The 19,805-nt window shown below is 37.0% G+C and overlaps 5 protein-coding genes across 7 annotated transcripts in view; 2 read left to right on the forward strand and 3 right to left on the reverse strand.

Annotated features, from left to right (window-relative positions):
* LOC113233117 (box C/D snoRNA protein 1) overlaps positions 1-2,315 on the forward strand; it is a 9,755-nt gene extending 7,440 nt beyond the window's left edge. Inside the window, exons 5-6 of the mRNA XM_026468112.1 lie at positions 1,681-1,833; positions 1,978-2,315. Coding sequence (XP_026323897.1) covers positions 1,681-1,833; positions 1,978-2,300 — 476 coding nt within the window. The 3' untranslated portion in view covers positions 2,301-2,315. The remainder of the gene's footprint in view (positions 1-1,680; positions 1,834-1,977) is intronic.
* Positions 2,316-2,370: 55 nt separating this feature from the next.
* LOC113233116 (nudC domain-containing protein 1) lies at positions 2,371-4,323 on the reverse strand. Its single transcript, XM_026468111.1, has 2 exons — positions 3,027-4,323; positions 2,371-2,879 (listed from the first exon to the last, which is right to left on the reverse strand). Exons 1-2 carry the CDS (start codon positions 4,261-4,263, stop codon positions 2,386-2,388), a joined length of 1,731 nt encoding a protein of 576 aa, XP_026323896.1. The 5' UTR covers positions 4,264-4,323; the 3' UTR covers positions 2,371-2,385.
* A 621-nt stretch (positions 4,324-4,944) lies between these two features.
* On the forward strand, positions 4,945-8,799 carry LOC113232846. The gene is made up of 4 exons (XM_026467696.1): positions 4,945-5,074; positions 5,153-5,281; positions 6,582-6,740; positions 8,126-8,799. The coding sequence occupies exons 1-4, from the start codon at positions 5,015-5,017 to the stop codon at positions 8,252-8,254; spliced, it is 477 nt and encodes a 158-aa protein (XP_026323481.1). The 5' UTR covers positions 4,945-5,014; the 3' UTR covers positions 8,255-8,799.
* A 1,733-nt stretch (positions 8,800-10,532) lies between these two features.
* On the reverse strand, positions 10,533-12,697 carry LOC113233147 (vesicle-trafficking protein SEC22b-B). The gene is made up of 5 exons (XM_026468155.1): positions 12,553-12,697; positions 12,246-12,355; positions 11,991-12,111; positions 11,259-11,457; positions 10,533-10,916 (listed from the first exon to the last, which is right to left on the reverse strand). The coding sequence occupies exons 1-5, from the start codon at positions 12,625-12,627 to the stop codon at positions 10,768-10,770; spliced, it is 654 nt and encodes a 217-aa protein (XP_026323940.1). The 5' UTR covers positions 12,628-12,697; the 3' UTR covers positions 10,533-10,767.
* A 5,702-nt stretch (positions 12,698-18,399) lies between these two features.
* Positions 18,400-19,805, reverse strand: part of LOC113232782 (ecdysone-induced protein 74EF) — a 320,596-nt gene continuing 319,190 nt past the window's right edge. For all 3 annotated transcript variants that reach the window (XM_026467573.1, XM_026467572.1, XM_026467574.1), the window contains one exon: positions 18,400-19,163. In XM_026467573.1, coding sequence (XP_026323358.1) covers positions 18,610-19,163 — 554 coding nt within the window. In that variant the 3' untranslated portion in view covers positions 18,400-18,609. The remainder of the gene's footprint in view (positions 19,164-19,805) is intronic.

Here is a 19,805-nt window from a genome sequence, read left to right on the forward strand (position 1 = left end):
GTGTGTGTGTGTGTGTGTGTGTGTGTGTGTGTGTGTGTGTGTGTGTGATGTGGTGTGTGCCTGTTTGTGTGTATGAGTATGTGTGTATGCGATGTATCTTGTGTATTATACTAGTAGGGTCTACACAAAGAAATCCTTCAATGCCAAAAATTTGCAGCTAGCGTGTTTCAGATTTTCAGCCGCAAACTGCTTCTTAATTAATGCAGATTTGTATTTATTTCTGAAGGTGTCCACATTCATTTTATGCCTCAAAGGCGGAGGTAAATCATTCCAAATTTTTGCTGCATTAAATCTGAAACACCCTCTATAACGCGCTGATTTATGTGCCTGAATCTTTAGCTTATTATGAGCGCCGGAACGGAGATTTCTATTTGAGCAATGTTTTTTCCAAGTAAGTTTCTCAAAAAGATATTCTGGTTTTTTATTCCAGATTACTCTATGGATTGTACAGGCATATTGTAGTTCTCTTCTGGCGCTCATATTAAGGATTAATTTTGAATTAAGATACGGCGTTATGTGCTGTCTTTTAGGTACATCATAGCAAAAACGAATGCACGCATTCTGTACTCGCTGTATTGCTCTCTCGGTATTGCTATTTATCCTAGGGCCGTAAATGGTAGCACAATAATTGAAGGGTGATAGCACAAGTAGGTCAGCCAAGAGGAGGCGCAAGTCTTCTTTAAGATATGATCTATGTTTATAAAGTGTTTTCAACTTAAAGAAACTATTTCTAATTTTGGTATTTATGTGCTCTACATATCTTTGTTCGCCATCCAACACTAGTCCGAGATTACGCGCAGAAGTTACCAACTCGAGTTCAACGTTATTTATTTTGATTTTTTCGTCACAGTCGAGGACGGTCTTTATTTGGAGTTTAGTACCTAGAATTAATGTTTGGGACTTAACTGGATTCAAAACAAGAGAATTCTTTTTTGACCATAAATGAACTTTTTGAAGATCATGATTAATATTCCTGATTGCCTCTCCGCCATTTTTACCTTCAAAAGAGTAATAGAGCTGGGTATCATCTGCGTACAAGTGGTATTTACACGTCTCTATGCACCCAGGTAGATCGGCAGTGAAAATGGAGAACATTATTGGACTTAACAAGGACCCCTGGGGCATACCTCTCACTAACGCTCTAAGTTCTCTTTTTCCTAAATCCGTTTCCAAAATTCCTTAACATATGAAGGTTTCCCTGTTTTTTTAAATGAAGTTAATTTATCTTGTCATTGGCTTCAACGCTGACCGCGAAAGACCAAACACAAAAAAAAGGTGTCAAGATGTTAGCAAGTGGAAGGCTGTAGTCTCTGCCAACTCCATCCTCTAAGCTGCCAATCTCTTTATGAAAAGAGCGTGAAGTTTATGTATGGATAGTTACTGAAAACTTATAAATGTCTCATAAACCTACTATATTAATATATCTTAGGATAGATTGCAGTTCTCAGGATATATGCCATTCAAAAAATAAAAATTACTGTCACAAATCAAAACCAAGTTTTTTACTAACCAAATTACTTTACATTTTTTTTTTGTTACTATGAGTAAAAATAGATAAAATACTAAACTTTTTTATATATTAAGAGTGTTAGGTACACCATGGTTGGAACAGTTTTTGATTTTGATTGCAGACTTACCCTATTATTTTTAAAACTATAAAATTGCTTATTTATTTTACAGCTGAAAAAGTTAAAGGTTCCGCTAAAAAGTTCTTCGAGCTTGATCCTACAGAGTCCTTGGCTGAGAATCTTTCTGGAAAATGTATTGTGGAGTTTCCCATCATATTTGTTGTTCTCAAAGACCATGCTTACAATTTTGAGATTGTTGTGCCAGGTACCTACACATTTTGTTTGCTATTTTATATAATCTATTTGTCCAAGAATAAATACTGAACATTGACATTTAATTTTAACATGATAGAGATTGTACGTATGCACTCTTTGAAAGAAATTTAATCCACGTGACATTTATTTGCAGAAGATGAATTTGATTATGAAAAACAAGCTCACATGGAGTGTAATGACAAAGTAAGTGCAAAACCAATGGGATGTGAAGTTACATCAAATAACATTCTAAGTGGACAAATCAGAAATGAAAATACAAAGGAAAACAACCAGCAGATGCGTCATAGAAAGAGGCCACGGCAGTTGTTAACAGAGAAAATAGCCAAAGAAAAACAGATGGAGATTGAGAAAGAGTTGAAAGAGGAAAGGAAAAAGAGACCAAAGAATCTTCTCTTTACAACAGGATACTCCTCAGAAGACAGTTTAGGAGGGACTGACAGTGAAACAGAAACATAGTTTAAGATATTATAAAATAGTATTAAGAAATAAAAATTGTATTCAAACATATTTTATACTTTATTATTATAAAAGAAGAGCAACGTCATTGCAACCCTACAGCTAAAAGCGTACTCTCAGTTAATAAGAATAAGTAATCATTTGTAGCATTGATTCCTAACACTTCTCCAAATTTATCAATGTTGAAGACATGCTGTTGTCCAATTTTCACTGTTTTCATTGCACCACTAGTACGCTTTCTTAGCTGACAATCTTGGCTACCTGAACTTCTATAAATGAAAATGTGTCTAGTGGCTTCACAGACAACACTGTAAGAGAAATTTGGTGGACATGTGACAAATTTTCTGTTTTGTTTTGATGACTGTACATAACCGAAGGCAAGGAGAGTCCCTTGATGTTTCACCGGCCAAGTATCCGAGTTGACAAGCTGTGCAAATGGCTGCCATATGCAAGCATCAACATCATGACGTAAGGCCAATGCTGGCACTTCATTTGTCTCCAGTTTTATTTTAAACAGGTATTGATGAACACTAAGTGGAATTCTGTGTGTTATTTCATGATTGGTTGTGTCCAGACGTACTGCAAAAAAAAATCAATTACAATATTATTTTTACCAAATTAAGCTTACATGGTAAAGCTACAGTATGTGAAGCAATAGACAAATATTCTTTTTCTTTTAAGGCTAAGAATCAATAAATGTATTGAATAAACTTATATGAAATTTACCCAACACAGTATCCTCTTCCGAAGCAGCATCACACTCTTCCAACTCCTGGGTAGAGAACCCAGGTGCAGACTGGTCAACAGTGACTTCAGTTTCCGAGCACAAATGAGCTAATCTTTGATGAGCTTCTTCCACTAAACTAGCATCCAAGATTTGCTCTCCATTTTTGTCTCCACCTTCTACTAATTCATCCCAAAGCATGCTGTCTGTTTTAGTCAATAAAATGTCCAGTTGGCCATTTTCTTGAAGATTCCATGTTGTCAATTCGCAGTCTACTTTATACCTCAATTTGCCCTCAACAAAAGTTTTGTCAGCATAGTTAATTTTGATGGTCAAAGGGGTAACACTAATATTTAAAAGGTTTTTGTCACACAATGGCTGAAGTTTCAATGTAACTGTAATGTCATCTGTAGTCTGCAACCAAGTATAAATAATCTTTCTTTGTTGTTCTGTTTCTATAGATGGTTCTTTGATTTCCATTTCTGAATCTGTTGTAAATTTGAAAGGATTATCTGATGCTATGTACAGTGCAGTACAGCTTGTCTCAATGGCCGCATAATGAACTATGCCTTTACCTTGAGCTTGCCTTAAGCTTGTTTGCTTCCAGTTGCCATCATGTTGAAATGTAACCCAAGTAAGAACTGAGAAGAAGTGGTTCTCATTCTGTTCAACTGATTGAAGGAGGCAGTGGAGTGATTCTTTATTATTCTTTTCATGAATTCTTGAATCAATGATAATGAAGTATTTATTTTCTCCAAGTACAAGATTAGAGTGCATTGTCTGCCACTGATTTGGGCTTGGTTTATTTCTAGAACCGGTCTCGACTATGTGCAGGTACCCTGTGCCATCACTAACGATCGCTAAGTTGGCAGATGGAAACGCAAGACACAGGTTGAAATGACCAGATTTTCTCTGAACATGCGCTGGGACATCGTAAACAACCGTATTATGGAACGTATGGTTTGTACTTTCGAACATAATATGCCGCACTTGCTGTTTCTTATCGATGTAATAACAATTGTAGGAATAGTCCCAGTCATCGCTCACAAGGTGGTTATGGAGCGCGAAGAGTTTAGCGTGCACGAAGGAGTATTGCACTTCGTCTGGGTAAAGTTTGTCAATGGGAGAAACAAGATCATGTGTGTAATGTGGCAGCGCCAGTAAATTTAACTTGTAACCTTCGAATTCATGATCTAAGAGGCGTCGGTTAGGTCGCAATTCTACAAGTGTTGACGGCATATTGTACAACAATAAAAATGCGCAATTCTAAAAAAGTTGGTGAATTAAAATTTTTAGTTGTGTTTTAGTACCTATCGTCACAATCTTTCTAATTTGTGGTCACAACTTGTGACCACAAGAGCAGCTGAACAATAACAAAAATGACAATTTCTTTTTTTTTTCTTGGCTTTTCGCAGTTAGCCACAGACTGTTTTAAGTCTAAAGGCCGTATTCCAGAACTCTACTCAATGCTCAAGTCAGGATCCGACCTATACAGGATACGACCCTATGGGTCGTATTCCAGAACTCTACTCAATACTCAAGTCAGGACTTGAGTATAGCATTGAGCACTGAAAATCATACTCAAGTCCGTCAAGTAAGGGTCGTATTTCCAGTGCTTGAAATCATACTCAAGTCTGCTCAAATCCTGACTTGAGCATTGAGTAGAGTTTTGGAATACGACTCTCAAGGGCGTATTCCAGAACTCTACTCAATGCACAGAAATTGACGAATTAACTTCGCAAAAGTCTGGCAACACTGATCGCAGCCGTAATCTATTGGCGTTACTGGCGGATGGTGCTCGTTGGCGGGTAATTTGTTCTGTGGTTGTTCCTTTATTTTTCTCCATTTTTTATGAGTTGCGTGATTTACACCGTAAATGTAAAACGTCAAACCACAAAGTTTAAATGTCAAATAGATCAATTGTGATTGTGATCTAAGTAAAATCAAGAATCTGACTAGAATTTAATTTATATTTACACATCTGGTAATAATGTCTTACTTAAAATGTTATTCTTATTGCGATCTACCTTTCTCTTCCGAAACTCCTGAAGTAAGTTTACCTTACCTTCTTATTATTTTAAATGTAAACTACTACTTAGATTGTAATAGTTTTATATTGTTTTTCCAGCGTGACTTTTACATATACTCGGATATAAAAGATTTGACTGTCATCAGTGAAACATGTAAAGAAAATGTTTTAAAATGCAGAACAGTTGCGGTTTTACAGAGTGTTCATGGAAAGTTCTTCTTGACAGATGTGAGTATAATTTAAATTACAACCGTTGTGTCACTCCTCTGTATAATAACCTCCCACCTAAATTCCCCTGTCCCGTTAATATCAACTTCCTCCTAACGTTAGCCCATTCTCCTTTTGTGCATGTGCTGTGTAAATTTATTTAAAAAACAATTTGTTTCTGAAATAATCTGTGTAGGTTCTCTGTCATTGTAGATTCTCCTCTCAGTGAATTCTGTCGAAATTCACCAGTCTGTTTTTGAGTAAAAATGCGTGTGTTCCTCAACTTGATATTGGTGAAATCATCTATTAATTCGATGGGGCCATAACATTTACAAGAAGAAGTACAGTGCTTCATTTTCTCAATGTCTCTCAGCAAACTTTGTGTTTCGACTGTCATCGGGTTTTATTCAGTTGCCCTTCACCTTTGGTACAGACTGGACGCTTTCAGTCGACTTGGAAGTATATAGAGATGCTATTATATTTTTTATTTATTATACAATGGGAGGAAAGCTGCCGTCACAGGCACAACTGTATTTTTTACATGAAGCAAATACTTTCATGAAAGACAACAATGGTTACTTTCAAAAAGTCCAATAACTGTATTTGTAGCTTGTGGTGTTTCAATTAGAACAGTAAAGAATATGATAAAAATGATAAAATAATCAGTTCCTTTTCAGTCACCTAAAAAGGTATGAAATAAAAATATTCATTGTTAGTTATATAAAAGAAGTACACTTTATTTACTTTATTTTCTTGTTAACTTGCTTATTGCCATGGAGTAAATGTTATTAAAAATAGGGAAATGCTTTTGCATCTCTATGTACTTCATGCGGAAATTAAAACAAAACAACATTAAGTATGTTATTCCAAATCAAATTATTATAGATTTTAAATGTGATAATTAATATCTTTGTTCAGCACCTTAATTTTGAGTTCTTGATACAACATGATGATAACTTTTCCTGTCTTTGAGTAACCAGTTTAAATTAACAAAGAGACTAATAAAAAACTATCAACTATATTTATCAACTTTCAGCAGGAAAACATTTTTTTTTGTAATTTCTAGCCAACCACATCAACCTGTTAAAAATTAAGGATTTCTCTGTGCTATGAGTACCCAGAGCATTGGAATAGTAACTAGAACACCCAGAGTAGGACCCATTTGGAGAAGTATATTTTTAAAATTAGTCTCACTGGGAATAGCACCAAGGACCTCCTCATCCAGTGCTTTCATTGCAAATTATTGGGCTATGGATGTTCTTAACAGATATAAAATGCAAATAAATCTGTTACATATTGTTTACTTATGTGACCATTTTAGCTAGACACTCCAACTATGACCCTCGATGAGCTCCACATTAGGGTGTCTATGGTGCACATGAAGAATCCTCCGCAGTCTACTGTAGTGCCATATCCAGTACAGATTTTTGGCACACTGCAATGGAAGAACAGACCAGTCATATTTGCTACTATTATACAGGTTATTAATTGCTACATACAATATTGTACTATTGTTTACCGGATGAATCAGAGGTGTTCATCCTTTGATACTTACAGAAACATATACAGGGTGACTTTTTTATCAGTAGATAGTTTAAAATTTTCACATTTAAATTATTTGTCCAAAATAATAACTGATAATGTTTGATTAGCTAGTCAATACAACACGCTAATACGTTACATACATTTTTATAAACATCAGAACCTCGTTTCATTATTTCAGACGAATGACGTCCACTATTGGACATTAGTACGTGCGTCAGGAGGGAGGCCTGTTCCTGGCAGCAACATTTGGCGTTACTTTCTCAAACTCGTATCTTATAAAGAGTGATTATTCAGGAGATGGCAAATCATTCTATCTATTTTAAATTTCTTATCAAATGTTGATTTGGATGCATTATTTTAAGAATAGGTAAAAACCAGTGTATGACTATGAAGGAAATGTGATGTAAAATCAGCTTGCAAAATTTCTATGTACAATCCATTTTTTGCTTTTCAGTAACTTCAGTGCTTTAAGATACGAGTTTGAGAAAGTAAGGCGGCGTAATGTGACATTGTGCCCGATTGGCATTTTGGGTTTCAGGCATAAAGCGTCAAAACGGTTATTTTAATTTCCTTCCTGTGTCGTGAAAAACAAATAAGTAATGCAGATGATATTAATGTAATTTCTTTTTTTAAACAATTGTCGGTGTTATGTTATGACAAAGGTTACAAGTTTTTAACTAAGCATAATTAGCACGCGCCACTGATCCATCACCGCACACTGACCGTGAGTACGATCGTGACGCGCGGGCAGTGGGCGGAGCTGAGGCGCAGGGTATGTTAGGTGTAGTATGCCTAAAATTGTGGCCGTATTTTGGATGAGTTTGTGAGGTCATATCTCAACATTTTAAACTCGTATCTCAACACTTCAAATACCTGGAGATTCCAACGATTGTAAAAATGATGGACGTATATAGACGTAAACACAGGGATCGGCTCAACACTCATCCGAATCCTCTCGCTAAAGCACTGGTTGATGGTGGCAAAATTAAGAGACTGAAACGACAGCACGTGTTCGATAACTAGGAGAGGCTGAGCAGTGGCTTCCTCGCTCTCAAACGCCAAAACCCCTCTAGCAATTTATTTATAGTCTGGCGACTGATAATAATAAAAAAATATCTCAACATTTTAGTACCGAGTGATACTAAAATAAAAACACGTATATTGTATTTTCATAAACGATCATAATATTAAAATTTGATAGTGATAATAAATCACCCTGTATATTAATGCGAATTAATTTGATTATCAACCACATTAATATTGTTTAAGAATCGCCATGTTAAGATAAAACTACTTTGATTGTTCTGCTTTTATACACAGATGCTGAGTGCAGCGAATGCTTTAAGGCTCCGGAATGCTTTGTGTGGAGTGACTAGCGTCCATTTGGCTAACAACACAAGAAGTAATGAAACTGACCTTCGGAACGATAACAGTGATGTTAAAACTTAAAATTGAAAAAATATACGTCACTTTTTATCCTTATTGAACTAATAAAGCAATCGCTAAAATAATAATATAAATAATAATAACTAACATTGAAAAGAATGCATATTTATTTCATCTTAAATAAATACATTATACAATTAACAATAGGCGATAAAATTTACAACATTCCTCCACCGTACACACCCATGTGCTGAATATTACTGGCGAATACAAATTGTTTATAACAAAGATACTTTGACCCCACTTTAATTCCGAAGTTGCGCTTAAACAAAGACAGATGCATCATATAGGTATCTCTTAATTGGGTAAGGAGGTTGTTACACAATTAATCAATAATGGCTTAACCGATTTGGAGGATTTCTACAGTCTAATTCAGATTCACATGTTTAATTCATAAATAAATGAAACCAAGGGCATGAGAGAGTATCAAGTAATATATAATCATAAAAGAATATTTCTTTGAACATTTTAATTATCCATATTCATAAAATTGTCTACTAGTCCAATGTAAATAACTACAAAAGTCGTATGTACTGCTTCAATATTTAGACTCTCTTGAAAATATTTGCTTACTTTCTCTCTGTATACTGCTCGTTTTCACATTTTTTCATAGTTTATCGAAAGAGGTAAAGTATCATTCATCTTAGCGTTTTGACAAAATTATTTGGAGAAATTAATTAGTCTTACTTTAGTTATAAAATAAAGGCCGTCGTGCATAGTAATTCAGTATTTTCAAATGATGTGTTGCTTCTTTTGACTAATTATATTGAGCTCTGGTAGAATATGAAGTTATTGAATCAGTGGATAACCTTCGTCTGTTTTTTGATAAAGCATTATTACACTGCCTGGTTAATTAAAAAGAGCTACCCTCAAAAGTATAAGGAATAAAAAATTTCCAATTTTTTTGTTACACATACTTTTTAATGTCTTTCTTACTTCGTTGGAATGCTTTAGCATATTAGAACTTCGTTAATTATATTGCTTCTAATAAATACAGAACAAATTTGTCATTCGTTTTTGCGTTAACATAAACAACACATTGTAGCTGTCTGTACATTTATAAAAATACGACAAATTTAATTACAAAATCATTGTTAGGAACTTCCTAAAATTACTTTCAATTACAAACTATACATGACATAGCATTTCACATTTATTGGAAATATTGTGGCAAAAATAAAATTCTTTCTAAATATGAAAGTAATTGCAGTGTTACCAAAGACCCCTTACATATATTGCTATTTTTGCTTGTCCACAGTGATATCAATAAACAGACTAAGCTAAGAATAATTACTGTATATAATAAAAACTACTCATATTTGGGCACTTGAGAATCATTAAACCAATACACGTGCTTGGCAGTGGTATGGGAGGGGCTAGTTAAAATAAATACATTAAGATATCCAGGTTTTCACACATTTGATATGAAACTATTTTTTCCTATCTAAATCGCGTGTATTTGTTTTTTCAAACCAACGTTTCGGGCCAGTATACAGGTCCCAAGGTCACAAGGTCACAGCCATAGACATGAAAAATAAGGGACAGCTGACTGAGATGGTAAAGTAATGGTATCACATCTATGCAATATTTTTCTTTACGCTACAAAGTGACTGGACGAACAAGTCGCGTTACTACCAGGCGGTGGTAAGACACGACCCGAATTTCATCGCGCTTACCCAGCGCAGCGACCGCGTGTGTTTAACTGTCACGGCAAAATACTCTATTTATTTAGCTTTTACGTTATAACTTAAATGAGCGTCCCGAGTACACGGGCGAGGCTGGCTTGAATTTGGTCTACGCGGCGGCCCCGTGGTTGTATTATTCGAGGATTTTAAATGTTGTTGCCTAGTAAATAGAATTCAGATTCATGTACATTAATGGCGAATCTACTTGGTAACTGGGCGGTCGCCGCGCGAAAACTTTCTCCTCGTGTAACTGGGCGCTAACAGTAGCAGTGCCACTCAGATCTTTAAGGGTCGTATTCCAGAACTCTATTCAATACTCAAGTCAGAACTTGAGTATTGCAGTGAGCACTGAAAATCATACTCAAGTCCTTGCCATTAGGGTCGTATTTCCAGTGCTTGAAATCATACTCAAGTCTGCTCAAATCCTGACTTGAGCATTGATTAGAGTTCTGGAATACGACCCTAAATCACAAAGATCTGGGTACTGCCACTGCGTCCGTCACCCTGAGACTCAAGTTGACAAGTCCCATGTGCCTGTAACTTCACCAGCAACCTTACCCTTCAAAACCGAAACGCAGTGATGCTCAGATTACTGCTTGGCGGCAGAAATAGGTACGGTTGGCAGCACTTCCCTGGACGAACCCCACCACAAGGAGCTCTACTGCTCTAAAAAAATAGTTTCATTTCCAATATTCTGAGATTTAAAGCCCACATTTAAAATAGTATAGGAATGAACAAGGAACTCAATCTGCAAGTCACATAAAGGATATTGGACAGTGTAGACAAGCAAATAGTACAGATCGTAAGTGCATTGACAGCAATGCAGCTGTCTTAAAGAACCCAGAAGTAGAGCACAATAACAAGCAGTATGACAGCACCTGCAGTGACCTTCACCAACATTGATTTGGTGTTGAGGTATGTCGCATCCTTCTTGTACTTTTGCGACATCATAGATAGGTTTTGAGTCTTCGTGTCCAGTTCTGGAAATAGACACCATTTTGTAAAAAAAAAACATAGAAGTAGAAACTGTTTTTTCTATTTAGGAAATGAAACTGTTTTTCTGGATTTAAATTGCGTATTTGCGTATGGTTGACTGTCAGTCAACCATGACCATGGGACCTGTAAAGGGCCCGAAACGTCGGTTTGTTTGAAAAAACAAATATACGCGATTTAAATCCGGAAAAACAGTTTCATTTCCTATGTGTAACAATCGCGAAAACCTTCTTAGGTTTTCGCGATATGTTTTTTCTATTGCTAAACTTTAGTAATGTATTTTAATGAACTTGGTTGAGCACTGCAGCACTCCCAATTGAAGTATTTACCAGACAAAATGGCCCCTCTCTGCAACACATCATCAATGTTTTGCATCATGATGCGCTGCACATCTCCGAGTTGTCCACTAAGTTGAGCGGAGGCGCCGGCGCGCCGTGCCCGCGCGCCGCCCTCCGCGTACTGCTTCCGTGCGCGCTGCATCCACGTGTCGAACTCAATGAAAGTGTAGGGACGAGTTACTGTGTTCACCTGCCGAGTATTTATGAAAGTCATTTATGATCAGGTTTTGCTATTGAAAATTGAATAACAGGATAATTATAATTTGACATTTAAAGCATTTTCATAAAGTATTCAGCCCCATTCGAAAAACATTGATTGTAATATAATGTATATTGGATGTAATAATATGACAATAAAAATGGATAATAATCATGTTTTTTTAATTTCCGTATAAATTATTTTTACCTTTGTATCAAGCCAGATTGATAAGATAATACAAATGCATTAAACTGTACTATACTTATAATTAGCAGATTATTTGTGCCGTTCTGTCATAGTATGAATATATTTCAAAGTTAGGCATCGTGCAAATGTGTGTCTCATGTTGGATACAAGCAACAAGAAGTGAATATTCTATTTTCACACAATCGATATGAAATCGATAGTCGCAGATTGCAGCAACCGGACAGTTGCTGGTTGCGGCAACAGCAATTGTATGAATGTTGAATATTTGCTTCTAGTATCCGATACAAGTCACATGTTTGCTTTATTCATTGACTTACCCGTTTACCGTACTGTTGATAAAATTCTTGTGCAATTTCCTCTAAATAGCTGAATGCTAGCCTTTTGCTATAGTTTCTCTCACAAAGCACTAGGTAGCAGATCTCGTTCTCAATTAAATAACTGGAAATATATACATATTTGTTTGCGATTTGTCTATGTTATGACTACTAGTACTATTGTATAACAAAATTTGTGTTCTAAAGACAAATCAAAACTTAATACGAAAATAATAAATAACAAGCGTCAGGACTCACTGGAATAGGTAAGGTCCAGTTTCAATGGAACACCGGATGGGCGATTGAGGGCCTAGCTTCCTAAACAGCATTTTGGCCTGGTTCTGGTACTCCAGAATATTGCAGCCGCTCTGCGAACCACCATAGCAAATCATATTAACGATAAAAATAAACGCCTACGAGTCAAATAATAAAAAACGACCATTGAAGTGATGAAAATCAAGCGTATTAATTTTTTCATATATTTCGAATTGAATCTTAAATTTATGAATTGCAAACCAATGCAACAGGTTGAGCAATTTATATTTACAGTGTTTTTCACAGTTACCTGTTCGTCTTCTTGCATCGTAGCGGCTAGAGGCAGGCCGTCGACGACCCGTGCTATCATAGTCATTAATACCATTTTGGAAAAATTTTAACGTCTCTCACATTAACATATAGAATACTACATGTGCTGCACCAGTTTTTGCAAAGCAATTATGTCTTTTTCCTTCGCATTATTGTGAAATTGGAAACAAAATGTGCATTGACAGCTGTGAATACACGTCAAGACGTCTAACACAATATGACATGACAACAACACGTCACTAAGACTATAGAATTGGATACGTTCAGTTTATTTTTACATCAAGACCATTGACTTACAAAATCAAGACGGATATAATTTTGCTGTAATATTAAATTAACACGGCTACCCATTGACTTACAAATAAATGGACGACGGGTCTAATACAAAAACCACGAAAAAAATGTCCCAAGTCAACCTATTCGAAATTTAAATCGTTATGTCATCGCAGTATCGCGCTGTCCGTAGAACAAATGAAGACTAAAGCGGAGTGTCGCGCTCTGTATACGATTTTAGCGCCTTACAAGTGCGGACACTTTTTAGCGCGGACCCGACGTCCATATAATTGTAAGTCAATGCGGCTACCCCACAAAATCTAGTGTGAGCTGTAAGCAAAATTTTAAAAGAGAGCCCAAAAACAGTAATCAGGTTTGCCCATGAACAAATTTCCTTTTAATGTAAAGTAAGTATTAGTAGTAGTAGGTAGGGTACCAATCAACGAATACAATGATGTCACAAAAAAGGCCAAAAAACAATGATTATATAGTTTATATCCCTTATTATAATACCTTTGAATATTTATTGAAGTAAAAGTGAGCATTAATTATCCTGCATTGCAGTCCACCTAGCCGTACACCGCGTAACGCAGGATTATGAATGTAGTCGCTGTGTTCACACCATCCTGCAATCTTGCAATGTGTTCTGCGGACTTCATATGTGGAACATACGCAGGATAGTATACGAGCAGTCTCCTGCCTGCGCGACGGACTGCAATACAGGTAGTGAATGGGTCGTTTAAAGTTACTGTAGCAGCCAAAATCAAAATACCGTATGAGCATTACTCAGGTGTTTGGTTTAGTTATTGCATTAGAAAATTTGGAATAAAATTTGATTTTGTTTGATTCATTTAAATATAATAAAACGACTATGATTTTCAGTATCAGGATTCATTATCTACTAATGTTAATGACAATATACAGAATGGAAAATATCAATGATATAAGGACTTTAGGAACCGTTTCGTACATACAACTCATTTTTTTTTGATAATTTTGTGGATTGCATCCTTTTTGCTTAACTACGTCCAATTGTTACCCATATAGTGGGACCCATTTTCTTCCATTGACTTAGTCTTTTGAGATTCGCTTCGTGTAGTCTCCTGCAAAGATTTATGGTGGACGCTAATAATATTTTGTATCTTATGTCTTGACTCTTCTACAGTCTCATAAGACTTTTTGTAAATTATTTTTTTTACATAGAACCATAAAAAAAATCCAGAGACTTAAGATGTGGCGATATTCCAGGTCCCATTTCTATCTAACCAGATCTAAGATCCAAATATTGAAGTTATCATTAAATAAACGGTGGATATTCTGCTATTATGACGATAATGCAGGTCTGATGAAATATGTTATTGAAAACATTGCCCAGTAGGATAATTAAAAAATTCTAACGTGTTCTTTATTTCTTAAAAATAAATAGTCTAGATAAGGTAATGTTTTCATTTTTCACGAACATCTTTTAATTGTAATTGTAATTGTTTTTTTTCAAAAAACAATGTAACACATAACTTGTTTAATTTCTGAAATTAATTAATTTTGCTTGATTTTGTATACATAATGTAACACGTTGTCATGTGCTTCTTACAGCGAGCCTAAATCAATTTTACAACGTCTCTTATTTCAGCGGTTAACAATTGTATACAACAAGTATCTTTAGGTCTTTTCACCGCCTTAGGGGATGAATGTGCAAAATCCGTTCTTATTCGGTGCTTACGTCAAAAACCTTTAAAAACAATGATGCGCTGAAGCCATTCGGCTTCAACACTTGGTACAAAGTGACATTAACCACAGGATCACACTAATACTCCAAATAGCGTCAAGTACCACACTTGACACGCGAAGCATCGACATCATGAAGTGCCAAATGAAAATCAAATCGTGAAGACGGGCTTAAACAGTTTAGCAGCTCCATTTCGATTGCCTCTCCCGATCGGAAACTGCACTTTTAAGAGTCGAGGCGTATAAAATATTGCAGGTGGGCTACCCGATCGTATCGACTCCGGTTTGAATTAAAATCAGGGCCCAGGATCCGCTGCATTGATGGTGAGTATTGCTGTCGTTACTTATACTAATAGACACTAACAGCAGCAATAGAAATAATAATGTAAGTCGAGATGAGGGTAGTTGCCGACAACGAAAGAGACTATAGACTGCCACTACGTCTTCTTAAAGTAGTCAACCGCCATTTGTCAGTAAATCTGCGACCGATGGAACTCCTATCGCGAATGATCGCGACGAAAATAAAAAGCTAGTCGTTAATAGTGACAACTGTTTAGCGAATAAATTTTAGTGTCTGTGGAAGCATTTAGTTAATTTCGAGAAGTCTGATTTTAAAATGTCATAATTTCCATTCCTAAGTTTGTTGCAATCAATCTATACTCCTTTCGCTTGTTTAGTAACCACCATTAATACCGATATCTGCTAAACTGTGATTCACTGTGGTCATTGTAATTGTTCAAAGCTTATATTGTAATTTTTTCTATATCTATGTTTGTAAGGTTGCAATTTGTATTTTTGGGATTGGTATACTTAATGCAAAAGAAACAAAAGATTGTATTTTATTGTGGATATTTTATTAACATTATCATCATGCATCAAATTATGTGCTAACTCATTTACACTTATAACTAACTATACATAGAAAAATAACTTAACTAGGGGGCAGAAAATACAGTATTTTGTAAATTACACAACTAAAACTATAATTAAAATATCGGACTTTAATTGCATAAAACTAAAAGCGAGTTTAACGCAAAATCACTGTACCGCACTAACTCTCAGAATAGGCATTTCGAAAATAAGTTGCGCCCTCTAGCGGCCGGTAGTTGCGAGCAACGCCCGGCGGCTGCAGGCAGATGTCGCTCGTATACAAGTGACTCATGTTAGCACTCACGCTTCCGGAATACAATTACAAATGGACATTAATTAATCAGAATCCATTGAAACGTGAATGAATAAACGACAAAACGCGTCCTCCCTCCTCTCTATACCGAATTCACTAACCTTCACATTGCATCCGCGCAAGTATTGACATTTTACCTATCTAGCGACACCAAGCTACATGCGTTGCGTCGTGAGGCGTGCGTTGGGTGCCTCCACTTGTACATCAGTAAAGCACTTGTCCTTAATGTACAACGCTCGTGTGTTACAGCTCCGGTCTACACCTGACCCGGTACCGATTATGGCGTCCGAATTAATTAATTTATAATCAAATTTAAGATAATAGACTAGGCTCGATTAAAATAATTTCTTTAACAATAATTTTCTCGAGGTGCTGTCAAAATTTATACAAGGGAAAAATTTAAGTACATTATTTTAATTAGAAACTTTGATTTTCAACAACATCAATTCGACTAAAATTATTTAAACCTCCGAGCATTATTTTAAATGCCTGCTCAAACATTGTGCCTACTGCCGGTAACTTATATCTCACAGTAGCGATCGCGTACTAGTGTGCCGAATTATAAATTCTGAGAGCACTCGCCTTCCATCGCGTGGTCCATTCATTGCCTACTAGTCATTAATTATTATACGCACTATCATACAATAACATTTGTAACCTACGAACGAAATTTTCTATAAAGGAAAGATCGTAAAGCGGCGCGGTCGCCGTGTCGTGTCGCGGCCGTGTCGCCGGTGATTATTTAAGGCGGCCGGAAGTGGCGCCGGCGACCGCGCCGCTCTCGCAATAAACGAAATAAATAAGTTAAAACCTACAGTTATATTTACAAAAGCATAAGAAGTGCCGAAAGTAATAGAATCGTCGAGAATCTTCCTATCTATATAAAAATATGATTAAAATTCCACTTTTATTAATATGTATATGTAAAATATTTGATCACATGAAACGGGCACTGGATTTGTTCGAAGAAGTTTGGACACTGAGATCTTTTCACTTAACAAGTAATCACCTAACGCACTGGATGTATCGATAACTGATGGTGGTGTGACGGTGTGACACTCGTTGCTGAGAGAACATCTCTTCGCTGTCTGTCCCTCGACTCGCTCTAGCACCCATAAAACTTGACGTTTCGATTTCCAGGGCTCCACTGGACCTTTCGCGGTGGAGCGGGGCGCGCAGCCGCCGGCGCCGGGCGCTAGTCAACGTTAATATTTGAGAGCTTCGCTTATCTATCTCCTAACTCTAGATAAATATTTAACTTTGTATATAAAAATATGAATGAATAAACTGGAAGAGGTGCGCGGCCGCGCTCCCCGCTCGTGTTCGGACGCCCTCTATAATAAGTCTTCGCAACGTACAATACAGATTGTCTATTAGTACATAGTTCATCTTGAACATATAAGGATTGTTTTCATCGCATCGAATGAAACATGCATCGTACCGTCTCTCGATCAACGCGAACTAGACTATGCCTTAAACAACCGTTTGTTATCAACTATCTATTTAAAGTATTATGATTCATTAACATTGGACCACAAATCGTAATTAATTATTAATAATATTTATTCAGGTAACAAAAAATAGAAGCCTCGCGCATGTCGACAAACAAACGATATATCGTATAGGTACAAATAACATTGATTACGGGTTTTGTATATCCTGATATGCACTGAGGCGGTGTATATGAAAATCTCTGAGGCTGATATGTGCACTGCGCGCGCGAGGCTTCTGCAACAGGCCTACCGTAATTTAAATAAACGAAATAAACTAGAATATTTCACTTAAAACAGCTCACTTACTGTAACGTCTATATAATAGTAATAATTAACACAATGAACGCACAAAATCATCCCTTACAATAATAGAACATCCCCTAACAGAAAGTTGGCAGTAGGTTTCAGTACTCGTGCAGAATTCACCGAATTCCACAAATCTAAAAACCTAAAATAATATCAATTGAAAATTCGGTTTAAAAACGATAGTGTTAAATAGATTAGCATGAGAACACATAGAGTATCGCTACAACAAAGGAACAAACAAGTCGCTAGCTGCGCTGCGCGCGCGCACCGCAGTAAACATGTACGATAGATCAACAGCAGTGGGTCGACTGTAACAAGGTGTAAATATGCAAATGGCCATAAAAAGCACCAAAAAAGTTATATAAATCTGAGGGTAGTTATATACGATATTTTTGTCATTATATAAACTTTTTACGTAAATATTTCTTTATATAAACTCTTATTTCACTATAATATTATTTACTTATTGCATATTGTAAAAACTGTATGTTCGAATATTATAAATTGTATAATTCATATGAATTCTATTTTTGCGTAGATCTGAGGTAGGAAGTTCCGATTCGCACAGTAGTCGGTGCGCCGAGCGCTCTCTCGGCGCTCGTTCGGCGCTCCACAAACTTCGATACAAATATTAAAAATTCGATTCAACATTATACAAAAGTCACTCCGTTTCCATATAACATCTAGCAAATTAGTTCCTCTTCTGAAGTTCCCTAAATATAGGTACTATATAAACATTTGAGCAATCAATTTCGTCTCTCCTATTCTTGTATAAATATTAATTTCAATGATAAGTTAATATTAGTTCGATTTGAGAGTAGTATTTATCTTAACAACAACATTAGAAGCGATCTGAAAAACAATGCATGATGATTTGAATGACAAATAGACGAATTTACTATTCATTAGTGAAAAAATGTAAGACCGAAATGAATACGCGAATCTATAATAGTTACGTATGACAAAGGTCCGTCGCATTCACACACAGTCCGCACTGGAGATTCGAATCGACACGCACCGCTGAGGGTGGGGTAGCGTCCGTCTGGTCGTCGGCAGCCTACGCGAGCGAGCAGTCGATCTCGACAATGTCCTTGGGCACGTCGACGAACTGGTAGACGAGTCGCTGCCCGTCCACCTTGGCGAGGATGCCGCGCTGGTAGTAGTAGCGCAGCGCGCGGCCCATCGTCTCGTAATTCATGTCGGGCTTATTCTTGTGCAGGCCCCAGAGGCGCGACACGGCCTTCGAATCGACCAGCTTGAAGACGCCCTTCTCGCGGTTGGTCCATTTGATGTAGCGGGGGCAGTACTCGCGGTCCTGCAACAGCTTGAGCAGGAATTCCCAGAGGTAGGTGGTGGAGCCCTCGCGCGACTTGCGTTTCACGCCGGTGGGCTGCGGCGCGTCCAGGCGCGGCCGCTTCTTGGGCTTGAGCTTGTTGTGGTGGTGCTGCCGCTGGTAGTCGCCAAAGTCGAACACGGAGTAGGGCAACTCGTCGTGCGCGGAGTGCAGCGGCGGCGGCGCGGGCGCGGCGAAGTGGTGCGCGCCCCCCACGCCCACCCCGCCGCCACCGCCGTACCCGTACCCGTACGCCTCGCGTTCGTTCACGCCGCCCACTGAAACATAAACATCACGTTGGTTAAATATTATGACAAATTTATTTCCAGGAGCTTTTGAATTCTAAACATAAATTGATAAACTCATTAAGTTCCCTTTCATTAAAGGCAAAAGGCAGAACGTTCTATTAAGTACAATTCTCGAATAGAAAAGATAGCTTTATTGTGAAGTTATCGTTTATTATCTCAGAATTTGTCTTGCTTGTAGTTTTGTTCTCGGTAGGATCTGGAAACTTGAACATTTGCACTCTAATACGAGTACGCTTGCAATCATGACATATTAGAAGAATTGTTTGACCAAACGCTAAACGGTAAGAATAAACGGAACCGACACATTGTTAGCGTAGGGCTCAGATTACAAAACAAGTGTAGGGCTTGTATAACTAACCCGAACAATAGTGGGACTAGGTTGGTCCCACAGCTCCACTTGTGGGAAAGTTAGGACGGTCTATGTTGTCAAAACTGCGCTTAGTTTTTACAACACCTTCACCGTAAATAAAATCTCTATTTGCTTATTTTTATAGGCTCAATTCGTAACATCCTATGAGAAATGTTTCATTGTGCTATCTCTGTTTTTGCGTTTGATATATTTGAACTCATGCTGCAATAACATGTGCCAATCGTCATAAAAATAACAATAAA

Source organism: Hyposmocoma kahamanoa, unplaced genomic scaffold (genome assembly GCF_003589595.1).
Source record: "Hyposmocoma kahamanoa isolate Upper Pololo Valley unplaced genomic scaffold, ASM358959v1 78, whole genome shotgun sequence".
In the NCBI taxonomy this organism is placed as follows: Eukaryota; Metazoa; Arthropoda; class Insecta; order Lepidoptera; family Cosmopterigidae; genus Hyposmocoma; species Hyposmocoma kahamanoa.

Bases quoted from the DNA above. Each gene is read 5' to 3' on its own strand.
- LOC113233147 (XM_026468155.1), bottom strand. From the start codon at position 12,627: ATGGTATTAATGACTATGATAGCACGGGTCGTCGACGGCCTGCCTCTA. The intron at 12,356-12,552 runs GTAACTGTGAAA...GGTGGTTCGCAG, and splicing joins CGATGCAAGAAGACGAACAG to AGCGGCTGCAATATTCTGGA. The intron at 12,112-12,245 runs GTGAGTCCTGAC...ATATATTTCCAG, and splicing joins ACTGGACCTTACCTATTCCA to TTATTTAATTGAGAACGAGA.
- LOC113232846 (XM_026467696.1), top strand. From the start codon at position 5,015: ATGTCTTACTTAAAATGTTATTCTTATTGCGATCTACCTTTCTCTTCC. The intron at 5,075-5,152 runs GTAAGTTTACCT...TTGTTTTTCCAG, and splicing joins TCTCTTCCGAAACTCCTGAA to CGTGACTTTTACATATACTC. The intron at 5,282-6,581 runs GTGAGTATAATT...TGACCATTTTAG, and splicing joins GAAAGTTCTTCTTGACAGAT to CTAGACACTCCAACTATGAC.
- LOC113233116 (XM_026468111.1), bottom strand. From the start codon at position 4,263: ATGCCGTCAACACTTGTAGAATTGCGACCTAACCGACGCCTCTTAGAT. The intron at 2,880-3,026 runs GTAAATTTCATA...TTTTTTTTGCAG, and splicing joins GGAAGAGGATACTGTGTTGG to TACGTCTGGACACAACCAAT.